Source organism: Elephas maximus, chromosome 25, assembly GCF_024166365.1.
Source record: "Elephas maximus indicus isolate mEleMax1 chromosome 25, mEleMax1 primary haplotype, whole genome shotgun sequence".
In the NCBI taxonomy this organism is placed as follows: domain Eukaryota; kingdom Metazoa; phylum Chordata; class Mammalia; order Proboscidea; family Elephantidae; genus Elephas; species Elephas maximus.
This window is the reverse complement of record NC_064843.1, coordinates 32,406,307-32,419,648: the sequence shown is the minus strand read 5'-3', so window position 1 is coordinate 32,419,648 and position 13,342 is coordinate 32,406,307. Positions and strand designations below refer to the sequence as shown.

General features: G+C 41.0%; 1 protein-coding gene across 12 annotated transcripts in view; it reads right to left on the bottom strand.

The window, feature by feature from the left end:
* Nucleotides 1-13,342, bottom strand: part of MROH8 (maestro heat like repeat family member 8) — a 90,366-nt gene that overhangs the window by 60,238 nt on the left and 16,786 nt on the right. For 11 of the 12 annotated variants that reach the window (XR_007515464.1, XM_049870034.1, XM_049870032.1 and 8 more), the window contains exons 5-8: nucleotides 11,595-11,674; nucleotides 10,705-10,849; nucleotides 9,522-9,617; nucleotides 8,183-8,287 (exon numbers count right to left, since the gene is read on the bottom strand). Coding sequence is in view for 11 of the 12 variants with exons in the window: in XM_049870034.1 (XP_049725991.1) it covers nucleotides 8,183-8,287; nucleotides 9,522-9,617; nucleotides 10,705-10,849; nucleotides 11,595-11,674 (426 nt within the window). In the remaining variant the exon portion in view is untranslated. The remainder of the gene's footprint in view (nucleotides 1-8,182; nucleotides 8,288-9,521; nucleotides 9,618-10,704; nucleotides 10,850-11,594; nucleotides 11,675-13,342) is intronic. The other variant, XM_049870041.1, reaches the window with a different exon arrangement.

Genomic DNA, 13,342 nt, shown 5'->3' with positions numbered 1-13,342 from the left:
CTTAGACCCTCTTTATTGTTTTAATGTTGTTTTCTTTTACATAATGACATTGCTGTTTCCCTGTTTTGAGGTTTTTTTTTTAATCTTGATTTATTTTTGTGATTTTCCTGTCTGGGTTGACATCTGATTGCTCTGTCCAGTGTTCTAGTCTTGGGTTGCTACCTGATATTGATTTTCTAACCCAAGAACTCCCTTTAGTATTTCTTGTAGTTTTGGTTTGGTTTTTGTAAATTCCCTCAACTTCTGTTTATCTGGAAATGTCCTAATTTCGCCTTCATATTTGAGAGACAGTTTTGCTGGGTATGATTCTTGGCTGGCAATTTTCATGCTTCAATGCTTTATATAAATCATCCCATTGTCTTCTTGCCTGCATGGTTTCTGCCGAGTAGTCTGAGTTTTGCTCATTGACTTTCCTTTGTAGGTGACTTTTCGTTTATCCCTAGCTGCTCTTAAAATTCTCTCTTTATCTTTGGTTTTGGCAAGTTTGATTATAATGCCTTGTTAACTTTCTTTTGAAATCTACCTTATGTGGAGTTCAATGAGCATCTTGGATAGATATCTTCTCATTTTTCACTTCAGGGAAGTTTTCTGCCAACAAATCTTCAACAATTCTCTCTGTATTTTCTGTTGTCCCTCCCTGTTCTGGTACTCCAATCGTTCATAGGTTATTTCTCTTGATAGGGTCCCACATTATATTTTTTTCATTTTTAAAAAGACTTTTATCTGATTTTTCTTCAAATATATTTGTGCCAAGTGCTTTATCTTCATGCTCACCAGTTCTGCCTTCCACTTGCTCAATTCTGCTCCTCTGACTTTCTATTATCTAATTCTGTAATTTTATTGTTAATCTTCTGAATTTCTGATTGCTGTCTCTCTATGGATTCTTGCAGATTAAATTTTTCATTATGTCCTTTAATAACCTTTTTAATTTCTTCAACTGTTTGTGTGTTCCTTGGCTTGTTCTGCGTATTGCCTGATCTCCTTCCTGATGTCTTGTACGGTTCTGTATATTAATCTTTTGTATTCTGCATCTGCTAATTCCAAGAAGGCACCTTCATCTAGAAGACCCCTTGGTACTTTGAGAGCTTGGTCTGTTTCTTTATGTGATTTGATATTGACTGTTGTCTCCATGCCATCTACATTATTGTATTAGTTTATTTTGTTTGCTTACTGTATCCTAGGTTCTTGCTTTGTTTTGTTTTGATATGCCCAAGTAGGTTGCTTGAGTGAGCTAGCTTGATTATTTTCACCTTTGAAGCTCTGATGTCGTGTCATCAGATGGCTAGAGCTGTTACCAGGTGTATCAGTCTAGGAGTCCATTCATTTTTCTTGTATGGATTTAGCTCAGGTGTCCAGGTCATCAAGTATGTGGTACAGGCTCTGTCCTAGTCTTAGAGGGGCAGGGGTGATTGGTGTAGGTACCAGTACCTTGTTGAAGCAGGGGGTCATGCTCTGAACAAGGCAGGGCACTGAGAATCATCCCCCAAATGTCTGAGGAAAGTGTGTCCCTCTTCCCTAGAGCATACAGGTGGGTGAATTCTGCAGATGGATCATGGGCACCCAATGCTTTTGGTTGTACGGACTAGGAGGTACCAGTTATCCTTGGACCCCTGTCGTGGGTGGCTGGGTGACCTGAGTCCAGCCACCAGTCCCCAGGCCCCTGATGTGGGCAGGTGAGGACCCCGTTTAATAGGCAAAGCTGTATCAAACATCAAACACCCATCGCTCCACCTCACAGCTGAAAACAATTGTGGTCTGCAAACAAGGGCCTCTTCTCCTGAAATAGGCCCACATAGGTCCACGTGCGGGGGCGGGGGGGAAGGTATTCAAAGTCCATGAACCTTTTATGCCTGGACAGGAGCCGCTTCTGTCCTTAGCTCCCCTGGTTAGTGGAACCGGCAAATTATCTTTTCCCTCAATTGTGAATTTATTCCTTCTGCAAGTTCAGGAAAATGGCTCTGGGCACTCAACAGGGCCTATCTCAGGCCCAGGGAAATCAACAGCCTCTGAAGCTGGTTTGGGGGTGGGGGGGCATGGTAAAACGTACACAAGTACTTAGCTTTTGCTGAGAGTGCCATTTTTCTGTGGTTCCAGACGTGTGAGTAGGCTGTGATGCTGGCTGTTTGCTCGACGAAACTGCTGCTGAACACTACCACCAGCCTGCCGCAGCCGCTCCCAGGAATGGTGCCTGAAGGATCCCGGCGATTCAGGTCCGGCTTCTCCTCTCAGCTTCTGAACTGTCTCCCCCTCTCCCTGCCGCTCAGTCCATTTCCCAACTTTGCCTTTGATGTTCAGGGCTCCTGGCTTGTCATAAATATAATCATTTCACTTGCTTTTTGGAGTCTTTGTTGTAAGAGGGATTGCTGGAAGCATCTGGCTATTCCTCCATCTTGGCCTTGCCCTCCAAATCTGGTCTTTGTGTGTGAATTTGAATTTTGTTCTACATTTTTCTCCTGCTCTTTCTGGGACCCTCTATTGTGATCCCTGTCAGAGCAGTCAGTGCTGGTAGCTGGGCACCGTGTAGTTGTTCTGAGCTCAGTCTGGCAGAGGTTGTGTTTGTTGTGGTCCATTAGTCCTTTGGACTAATCTTCCCCTTGTGTCTTTGGTTTTCTTCATTCTGCTTTGTTTCATCTGGGATAAGACCAGTGGATGTATTTTACATGGCTGTTCACAGGCTTTTAAGACCCAGACGCTACTCACCACAGTCGGATTAGAACATTTACTTTATAAACTATGTTATGCCTATTGACCTAGATATCCCCCAAGGCCATGGTCCTTAGCCATCACCTGAGTAATTTGGTCCCTCAGGGAGTCTGGCTGTGTCTTTGAAGTTTCTACGACTTTACCTTGGTCAAGTTGTGCTGACTTCTCCAGTATTATCTACTGTCTTCCCGTCACCAAAGTTACCATGTATCTACTATCTATTTAGTGTTTTTCTCTCACCAAACCCCTTCCTCCTAACCATCAAAGATTGTTTCTGTGTGTAAGCCTTTTCTTGAGTTTTTATAATACTGGTCTCATACAGTATTTGTCCTTTTGTAATTGACTTATTTCACTCAGCACAATGCCCTCCAGATTCATCCATGTTGTCCGATGTTTTTGAGATTCATAATTGTTCTTTATGATTGTATAGTATGCCTTTGTGTATATGTACCATAGTTTGTTTAACCACTCATCTGTTAATGGGCACGTAAGTTGTTTCCATCTTTTTGTTATTTTCAGTAATTCTGCAATGAACATGGGGTGCATATGTCTATTTGTGTGACAGCTCTTATTTCTCTAGGATATATTCCTAGGAATGGGATTGCTAGATTGTATGGTATTTCTATTTCTGGCTTTTTAAGAAAATGCCCTATTGTTTCCCAAAACACTTGTACCAGTTTGCATTCTCATCAGCAGTGCATAAGACTTCCAAGCTCACTGCAACCTCTCCAACATTTCTTATTATCTGTTTTGATTCATGCCAGTTACATTGGGTTGAGATGGTACCTCTTTGTAGTTTTCATCTACATTTTTCTAATGGCTAGTTATTGTGAGCATTTCCTCATGTGTCTGTTAGCTGCCTGAATGTCTTCTTTGGTGAAGGGCATGCTCATATCCTTTGCCCAGTTTTTAACTGGATTGTCTTTTTGTTGTAGAGGTGCTGGATTTTCCCTATAGATTTTAGAGATTTGACCTCTGTTGAATTTGTCATAGCCAAAATTTTTTTCCTAGTCTGTAGGTTCTCTTTTTAAACTTTTGGTGAAGACTTTTGGTGTGTATAAACGAGTGATCAGTGATAACAGTGTAATTGTTTTGGGCACTACAAATAGTGCCCATACAAGACGGTGAACTTAACTGATATATGTTGCATATGTTCTGACTGCTCCACCAACCTACCATTCCCGTGTCTCTCTCCCTCTCCTCAGGCCTCCCTATCCCCCGAGACAAAACAATATTGAAATTAGGCCAGTTAATAACCCTACAATGGCCTGTTAAGTGTTCAAATGAAAGGAAGAATAATACACCTCTCACTTTAAATCAAAAGCTAGAAATGATTAAACTTAGTGAGGAAGGCATGTCGGAAGTCGAGACAGGTCAAAAGCTAGGCCTCTTGTGCCACACGGCCAAGCTGTGAATGCAAAGGAAAAGTTCTTGAAGGAAATTAAAGGTGCTACTCCAGTGAACACACAAATGACAAGAAAGCAAAACAGCCTTATTGCTGATATGGAGAGTGTTTTAGTGGTCTGGATAGAAGATAAAACCAGGAATAACATTCTCTTAAACCAAAGCCTAATCCAAAGCAAGGCCCTAACTCTATTCAGTTCTATGAAGGCTGAGAGAAGTTAGGAACCTCCAGAAGAAAAGTATGAAGCCAGCAGAGGTTGGTTCATGAGGTTTAAGGAAAGAAGCTGTCTCCATGATACAAAACTGCAAGGTGACGCAAGTGCTGATGTAGAAGCTGCGGCAAGTTATTCAGATGATCACTAAGATAACTGATGAAGGTGGCTACACTAAACAACAGATTTTCAATGTAGACAAAACAGCCTTCTATTGGAAGAAGGTGCCATCTAGGACCTTCACAGCCAGAGAGGAGAAGTCAATGCCTGGCTTCAAAGCTTCAAAGGACAGGCTGACTCTCTTGTCAGGCGCTAATGCAGCTGGTGACTTTAAGTTGAAGCCTGTGCTCATTTACCATTCTGAAAATTCTAGGGCCCTTAAGAATTATGCTAAATCTACTCTGCCTGTGCTCTATAAATAGAACAAAGGCTGGATGACAGCATATCTGTTTACAATATGGTTTACTGAATATTTTAAGCCCACCATTGAGATTTATACTCAGAAAAAAGATTTCTTTCAAAATATTACTGCTCATTGACAAAGCACCTGGTCACCCAAGAGCTCTGATGGAAACGTACAAGGAGATTAACGTTGTTTTCATGTCTGCTAATACAACATCCATTCTACAGCCCATGGATCAAGGAGTAATTTTGACTTTTAAGTCTTATTATTTAAGAAATACATTTCAGAAGGCTACTGCTGCCATAGATAATGATTCCTCTGATGGATCTGGCCAAAGTAAATTGAAAACCTTCTGGGAAGGGTTCACCATTCTAAATGCCATTAAGAATATTCGTGATTCATGGGATAAAGTCAAAATATCAACATTAACAAGAGTTTGGAAGATGTTGATTCCAACTCTCATGGATGTCTTTGAGGGGTTCAAGACTTCAGTGGAGGGAGTAACTGCAGATGTGGTGGAAATAGCAAGAGAACTAGAATTAGAAGTGGAGCCTGAAGATGTGACTGAATTGCTGCAATCTCTTGACAAAACTTTAACTAATGAGGAGTTGCTTCTTATGGATGAATGAAGAAAGTGGTTTCTTGAGATGGCATCTGCTCTTGGTGAAGATGCTACAAACATCATTGAAATGACAACAAAGGATTTAGAATATTATATAAACTTAGTTGATAAAGCAGTGGCAGGGTTTGAGAGGACTGACTCCAATTTTGAAAGAAGTTCTACTGTGGGTAAAATGCTATCAAACAGCATCACATGCTACAGAGAAATCTTTCGTGAAAGAAAGAACTGACGTGGCAAACTTCATCGTTGTCTTATTTAAAAAAATTGCCACAGCCACCCCAACCTTCAGCAATCACTACCCTGATCAGTCAGCAGCCATGAACTTTGAGGCACGACCCTCTACCAGCAAAAAGATTATGACTTGCTGAAGGATCAGATGATGGTTAGCTTTCTTAGCAATAAAGTATTTTTTAATTAAGGCATGCACATTTGTTTTTTAGACGTAATGCTATTGCACACTTAACAGACTACAGTATAGTGTAAACGTAACTTTCATATTCACTGGGAAACCAAAAAATTGGTGACTCGCTTTATTGTATTTGCTTTATTGCAGTGGTCTGGAACCAAACTCAAGATATTTTCAAGGTATGCCTGTACTATATAGCAGATCCTGTGCTAGACACTGTGGATACTGTGTTGAAGAAGACAAACGTAAGCACTGATAGAATCTACATTCTACCAGAGGAAAGGAAAGAATAAGTCATTAAAGAAATAATCCTAAGAAGCCCTAGGAAGGAAGAGAGTGATAAGATAAAGACTAAAGGCAGACCTATCTGTGGCAAGCAAAGTCCTTTTTGATGTGGAGGCATTTGAGCTAAGCAGAGAATGAGGAAGGACTAGCTATGTGAAGAGTCGGGTAAAGTCCTTCCAGGTAGAAGCAGGAGAGGCTATGAGGCAGGAAGAGCTTTATGTGGTGAGGAATGTAAAGGCAGCCTTGAGCTGGAGTGTAGTAAGTCAGGAGGTGTAGAGAGGCAGGCAGAAGCTAGATTATACAAGGCTTTGTATTTTGAGAACAGTTGGAAATGACTGGATCAAAAGAATGACATAGATTTTAAGAAGAAAACTTTTGCTATGTAGGGAATATGTTACAAAAGACTCAAGTAGAAGTTCCTACCCCAATATACTCAGCGACTTAAGAAAAACCTGGAAGAAATAAATAAAAATATTAACAGTGGCTATCTCTGGATGATAATCTACTAATTTTTCTTTCTTATACTTTTAAAAAACATTTAAAATTTTTCTATAATAAGCATATATTTATTAAAAAAAAAAAAAAAAAACAAAACCAAGCTTTATTAAGACAAAGAAAAGGACACCAGAGAATTACGCTCCTACTCTGACCACTAAGCGGTTCTTCTCTAACATTTTCTTTTTTAATTCTTTACCTCTTCGGGTTCCTTTAAGAATAAGAAAAAAGGCTAGGGACCCAGGGTATATATATTCGTCAAAATTCACTGAAATGTATACTTAAATTGGATTAATTCATTGTCTATAAATTATACCTCAATAAAGTTGATTTAAGAAAAGCTATGGAGAGTCCTCAGCATTGACTTGATGGCAGTGGGTTTAGTTTTTTGGTTTGAGACGGATAGCCCTCAGAAAAATCCAGCATACTGCACCACACAGAATTCTGCGTACAACTTTAGGATGTTCACTGACTCCAATGGTACTCGGATTAAAAACCCCTGCATTAACAATTCTCCTTAGGAAAGAAAGGATTAATGAAGATCTCCAGGGCCTGGAGAGATACAGGGGAGTCTTATGAAACTCTTTTCTTCTTTAATCTGCAGTCAAAGTTAGAAGCTGAGGAATGCAGAAGAAAGAACAATGCATTGTTGTTACCAGGATAAAAAGGTAGGCAGAGATGACCAGAATAATGATGATAATGAGTGATGGCTATAAGTTACTTGATTTCATTCACTAAGGACAGAAAAAAAGAAGTAGCATCTGAAGTAAAGACTGAACTTACTTCAATAAGGAGGTGGAAAGTTTGGATATATTTTCAACATGAGAAGTAAGAAAGTTAGTGGAATACACTCCTTTTAAGTGAGTCTGTTAGGACATTTGTATTAAGGACAAATTCTCTAAAGAAAATTCTGGAATAAGCCACCTAGCCTTTCTACCCCACCAATTTCTCTTCCAATACCAGGGCCTTATTATACAGAATGGAGAACAGGAGGAGCTCTAGCGGCTAAAGGATCTCCTTAGAAGGGAGAAAGAGAGGATCTACTTAGAAGGGAGAAAGAGGGATTAGCAGATGGAAAAAAGAATAGATTCAGGAAGGAAAATCTTAGGTTTGGGGAATTCTTTATTAGGAGTTATGGGAGATGATTCAGAAAAACTGAGGAGTAGACTGAGAAAGAGAAAAGGGGATTTTAAAAAGAGATACCATAGTGTATGAGCTGGATACTCTTTGAAATCCTGGGAAATATTTAAATTAATTGGACTTTATTTGTTCTAACACAGTGATGCCCAGAGACCAGGCCACCGTGGGCCCTTAGATATTTTCAGGTTACGCTTATTTACCCATTCATTCAAAAATGTTTACTATATTATGTTGCTGTGAGTCGGAATTCGACTGGACAGCAACAGGAGATTATGTTGCAGCTGTAGTGCTCAACAATGGAGGTGCAAAGATTAATAAACATAGTCATTGGTCTCAAGTTGCTCATACTTTAGGAGAGGGCAGATATGCAAATAATGCTAAGTGCTATGCTATTAAACATGAGAACAAAGGGGATACATAACCCAATTTGGGGAGTCAGAAATGGAGAGGAAATAGGCAGTAATTGGATGTCTTTCAATCTTTCTTCCTCTGCAACTAAAGGACTGATTTACCTTCAAGCTGAGATGTCTGGATAAGCATTTCAGAACTTGAGCCATGCTGGCTGTGGCCCGTTCCCGCTCATGGTCTTTGACTGACTGTAACCAGGGGTCCATGAGCTGTGAAAAATAAAGGAAGGCTAAATGGTTTGTAAAGATTTGGGATAACACCTTTATTCTATTTGGAAGAAAACGTGGACAGAGAAGTTCCACACCCCCTGCCCCATGTCGCTACTATAAATGAAAATATTTTCCTAATTATAAACCAGTTTGGGTTGAAACTGAAAGTGGTGGAATGACAAGCAAAGGCACGAAGACCTAGGGAGTTAGCTGGTCAGGCCCTAGGGTGGCTTATTTTCTAGACTTATTTTCCTTCATCTCACTTTCTTTAATTACTTATTCTATTCTTCTGTATGTTTTTAGCCCTCTCAAATCTACTTTAGAAAGAAATATAAAATTAATAAAGTGCTATTAAAGGAACGTTGAGGATGGAGGAATTCCATCTGCCTGGAACAGTCAGGGAAGGATTCATGGGCAAGGTGATTTCCGTAAGTAGGAGCTTCATAAAAAAGGTAGCATTTCAAGTAGAAGAAACGGCTTATAAACAAAGCTGCCAAGGCAGGAAGGTATGAATCACAACTGAAGAAAGGGGAGAAATTCAGTCTGGCAATGAGAATGTTTCAGTGGGTTATGGCAAGAATAAAGTTCATCTGCACTTAAATGCAAATTATAAATGATATTAAAAAGGTCATCCCTTTCTGGGTCATTTGCATCTTAATAAAGGACAAGAAGGCAAGATGACTGAATGGCAGTGAATGTATTCCAACGGATGCATCCCTAATGACGGAATGGCATATCCTAAAGCAGGTACAGGTGAAATATTCGGGGCAGATGGTCATTTACCACCTCTGCATTCCAGCTGGTAGGCAGCTGCCCATTTACTTGCTCATGAGACTGACTATTCCCTGAAACCCATTTATGCCAGTAAGGAATAATCATTTAAAGAATAATTGTAGCAATCATTGGCTGAAGGGCATTTATTCAATACTTGCAGTAACCCTGTGAAATAGGAATTATTATTTCCATTTAAAGGCAAGGAAACTAGACCCTGAGAAAGAGATTAAATTCCTTGCAATTTATTGCAGAAGGCCTGTGCAGAGTTTATTGGAGAAGGCCTTATAGCCAGTAAATGGCAGAGGGTCAGAATCTGAGCCCATGCCTCAGACTCAAAGTTGATAGCTGATACTCTTAACTATTATGCTGCTCCTAAAATGTAATCCTCCCACATTTTCTTTTTCCACTTCCACTATTTAATAGGAATAGTTTTCCATCATCCCCTGATATCCTGGTGTACCTCAAAAATGGTGTCAAGATTTTCCAAATGTGGGTCTTTTACCACTAAACTCTGGAGCATCTCGGAGAATGCCTGAAACGTCTGCCTGTAGAGACACTGAAAAGGCACAAGGTCAGTGATGCGCCCCACCTGAAGTTCCCCAAGCACAGACTTTGAAGGTTCTCCTCATTATCTTGGGTTTTTACCCAAAGGAACAGAAGCTGTGTAAAAGCACCAGTAGACAATTGTGGCATGAGGTGAAATAGAATAAATTTGCATTTCAAATGGTACACCCAGGCATTACTGGGGACACAGTTAACTATTTGAACTACATTGGGGGAACTATCAAGATACTTTTAAAGACTGACTTGTGACTCTTTGACATCTAGAAACAAAGGGGAACGGAGTCCCTTTTGACAATTGCTTTACCATCCAGTTTACTAGCCACAAAGAAAACCAGAGCCTTTGCACTTATTCTTCCCTCTGCCTGAAAGCCTCTCCTCCAGATAGCCACAACCTCTCTTTTCTCAATTAGCTCCTCATCAGGAGGAATTCCTCTGACCACCCCGTGTTAAAAAAAAAGCCCCTGTACTCTCAACTGCAGTATTCTTTGTCCTCTTCTTTCCCGGCTTTATTTTTTCATAGAACTTACTGCCACCTGACATATTATGTATTTACTTATTAATGGTGTCTCTTTGCAATAGAATGCAAGCTCCACAAGGGTCTTTGTTTTTGTTTACTGCTGTATTCCTACTGCTCATCATAAAGCTTAGCACTCGGGGACTCTTAATAACTATCTGTTAAAATACATGAATAGTCCCACCTTATTTTAAACACAAAAGGAAGAAAAGTGATGAAGAAAAAAAGAAGACAAGATAAAAGGAAAAAAGATACCATCTAATTTAACTACATATTTTATTCACCAGACTTGGTTTATGGCTACCAAAACCAAACCTGTTGCCATCGAGTTGATTCCGACTCATAGCGACCCTATAGGACAGAGCAGAACGGCCTCATAGAGTTTCTAAGGAGTATGTGGCAGATTCAAACTGCCGGCCTTTACGGTTAGCAGCCGTACCACTTAACCACTACGCCACCGGGGTTTCTGGCTTTTCGCTAGTCCCCGAAAATCAAATGTACCCTCCAAAGGCCAAGATCAGCTGACCCTGTGGTTGGCAGGTTACTAAAGCAAAGTGTGAGTTACCTCTGAGTTGTCGGGCCTACTTGGCATGATTTCCTGCAGCTGAGCAAGGCTGGTTATAGAAGGCAGAGTAATTATACTTTTGATGATAAGACTGAATAAGTCAGCTCGATCTTCAGAGCCAAACAGCAAATGGACATCTTGGTAACTAAAACAAGACAGTTTGGGAATAGCAAGCTGGAGGAGAGTTTGATGTGATTGTGATAAGCAGGGATCTAAGTAACCAAAAATGGAAGGGTAGGCTGGTTGGTGTTATCATTGAATGGAAAAGATAAATGGCTGGGCTTTTCAGTCTGTTTCAATAAAGATCAAAAAAAGGTTAGAGAAAGTGTTTCAGGCTCAGAGCCTCCATCCCCACCCCACCCCACCCCTACCACAAGAGGTCCCTGATACCCTTCCAGGCTTTTCCTCCAGTTCAACTACAGGGGGAAGCCTACTACAGTCTAATATAATCAACCATGATTTTCAGAGTGTGGTCTGCTCAATGTTAGTTAACTTGAGGAATGGTGGGTTGAGCCAAGTTGAAAACTTCTTAACTACCAGACTTCTCAGGATCTTTAATCAGATGATGTGCAGTATGAATTTCCAAGAGAAGTACACTCTTTGGTACCCTTCCAAATTCCTTTGATTGTGAAACTCTACTGTCATGAAGCATATATGGGACTAATTTTCCACTGAATATACTTTGGACAAAACTCAACTCCAATAAAGTCTTTCAGCTATGGATTGTAGCATATATGAAATCAGAGTTCTGAAACAAAACATGGATATGGCTTCCCCTTCCCTATCTAAATAGTTGTCAGAAGTAAAAAATATGGAGCATGTTGGTTGACTCTAGCATTGGCCCTGAATGAGGAACCAAGATACATATGGAAGGGGCATAAGGTTATCACCTGAAGTCAGCAATGGTGATGAAGACCTCCTGGCGCACAGGGCTGAGGAGAGAATGTGGGGGCTCCTCTTGCAACAGCAGCTGCAATGAGAGGAGAAGAACTTTAGAGAGTCAAAAATGGGCCAAGGGACTAGGCCAGATGCTGAGGGGGGTGGACGGCTTGCAGGAACAGCAACAGGTCCTTCAGTAGGCCTTGCTCCTCGGCTCCACAGGACTAGTGGCAGCAAAGTGGCAGGGGCTAAGGGTTTACCCTCTGGACTAGAGCCAGAAGCTGGCTCTGCCTGTTACTAGTTGCTTGAGCTGGCACCTTATTTAACCTCCCTGTGCCTCAGTTTCCTTATCTGTAAAATGAGGTAACAGTACTCCTTACCTTCATGGGATGGCTGTGAGCACTAATTGAGTTCATTCATAATATCCAACAGCCCTCAATAACTGTTAGTTTGTTGTTATTTTTATTACTGGTGATTATTTCCAGTTTGGATGATTCCAGTTTAGGCATCCTAACTTCTCTTTCGACTAAGCCAGCCATCTCTACCATACCAAAAAAACCAAACCCTGTGCTGTCAAGTCAATTCCAACTCATAGCAACCCTACAGGACAGAGTAGAACTGCCCTGTAGGGTTTCCAAGGACTGGCTGGTAGATTCAAACTGCTGACCTTTTGGATAGCAGCCTGAGCTCTTAACCACTAAGCTGCTAGGGATCCATTTCTATTATAGCGCCTAATATTATTCTGAGTGGAAACCCTGGTGGCATAGTGGTTAAGTGCAGTTCGAATCCGCCGGGCGCTCCTTGGAAACCCTATGGGGCAGTTCTACTCTGTCCTATAAGGCCGCTATGAGTCGGAACCAACTTGACGGCACTGGGTTTGGTTTGGTTTGATTATTCTGAGTTCCTTCCTGTAGAAAAAGAAAAACTCCAAATTATAAATCAGCAGGGAGAAAGATGCCCTGCTCCGCTATCAAAACCTAAAGAATGATGGAGAGGGAAAAAACAGGGGCTTTGGAGCAAGACAGCACCTGGATTTGAGTTGTGTGGTCCTGAGTGCATTATTTCACTTCCTTGTGCCTGAGTTTCCTGATCTGCAAAATGGGGGGGGGGGGGGGAGGGAGAAGAGGGGAGATAAGATGTATCAGTGAGTTGATGTGAAGATCAAATGTAAAGAATTGTAGTGGAAGCCTCACTAGATTGTCTCTCCTTTTACTCTGGGAGCTGTCCTGGCCCAGAGGAATGGGCACCTCAGAGCCATGTTTCTGCTAAGTTATTCCGCCGTGGTGATCACAGCTGATCTGTCTAGGAATGGACACCAAGGCCAATTAAATTCTCTCTCAAGAATCTGGAACTGGGACAAAGAGCTTCAGTCTCGGTCTGGCTGGTCTACTGAATGGGGAAAATTGAAAATTTGAGAGCACTGGGCCCTATGGGCAAGGTAACAGAGCTGATTTGAGGAAGGGGAGAAAGAGAAATGAGAATGCATTCAAAGGAACGAAGATAAGAGATAGAAAGTCCTGAGTATATGAAAGCTTTTTATTTTCTAATTTCATTGCCTTCCTTCGGGAGCTGCTCTTCCTGTCTTAGGGTTCTGGGGAACCTCCAGTTATCCTGAGAACAGATCTCTCCTTTTGTTTCAGATGCCTCTAGCGGACTTTTCTCACCTGCTGCCAAAATGACCTCATTTAGGAACTTAGGCTACTTGCCCATCAGATAGCAAATATCAATAAGGTTTTTGTTTTTTTTTTATTACCAGGTT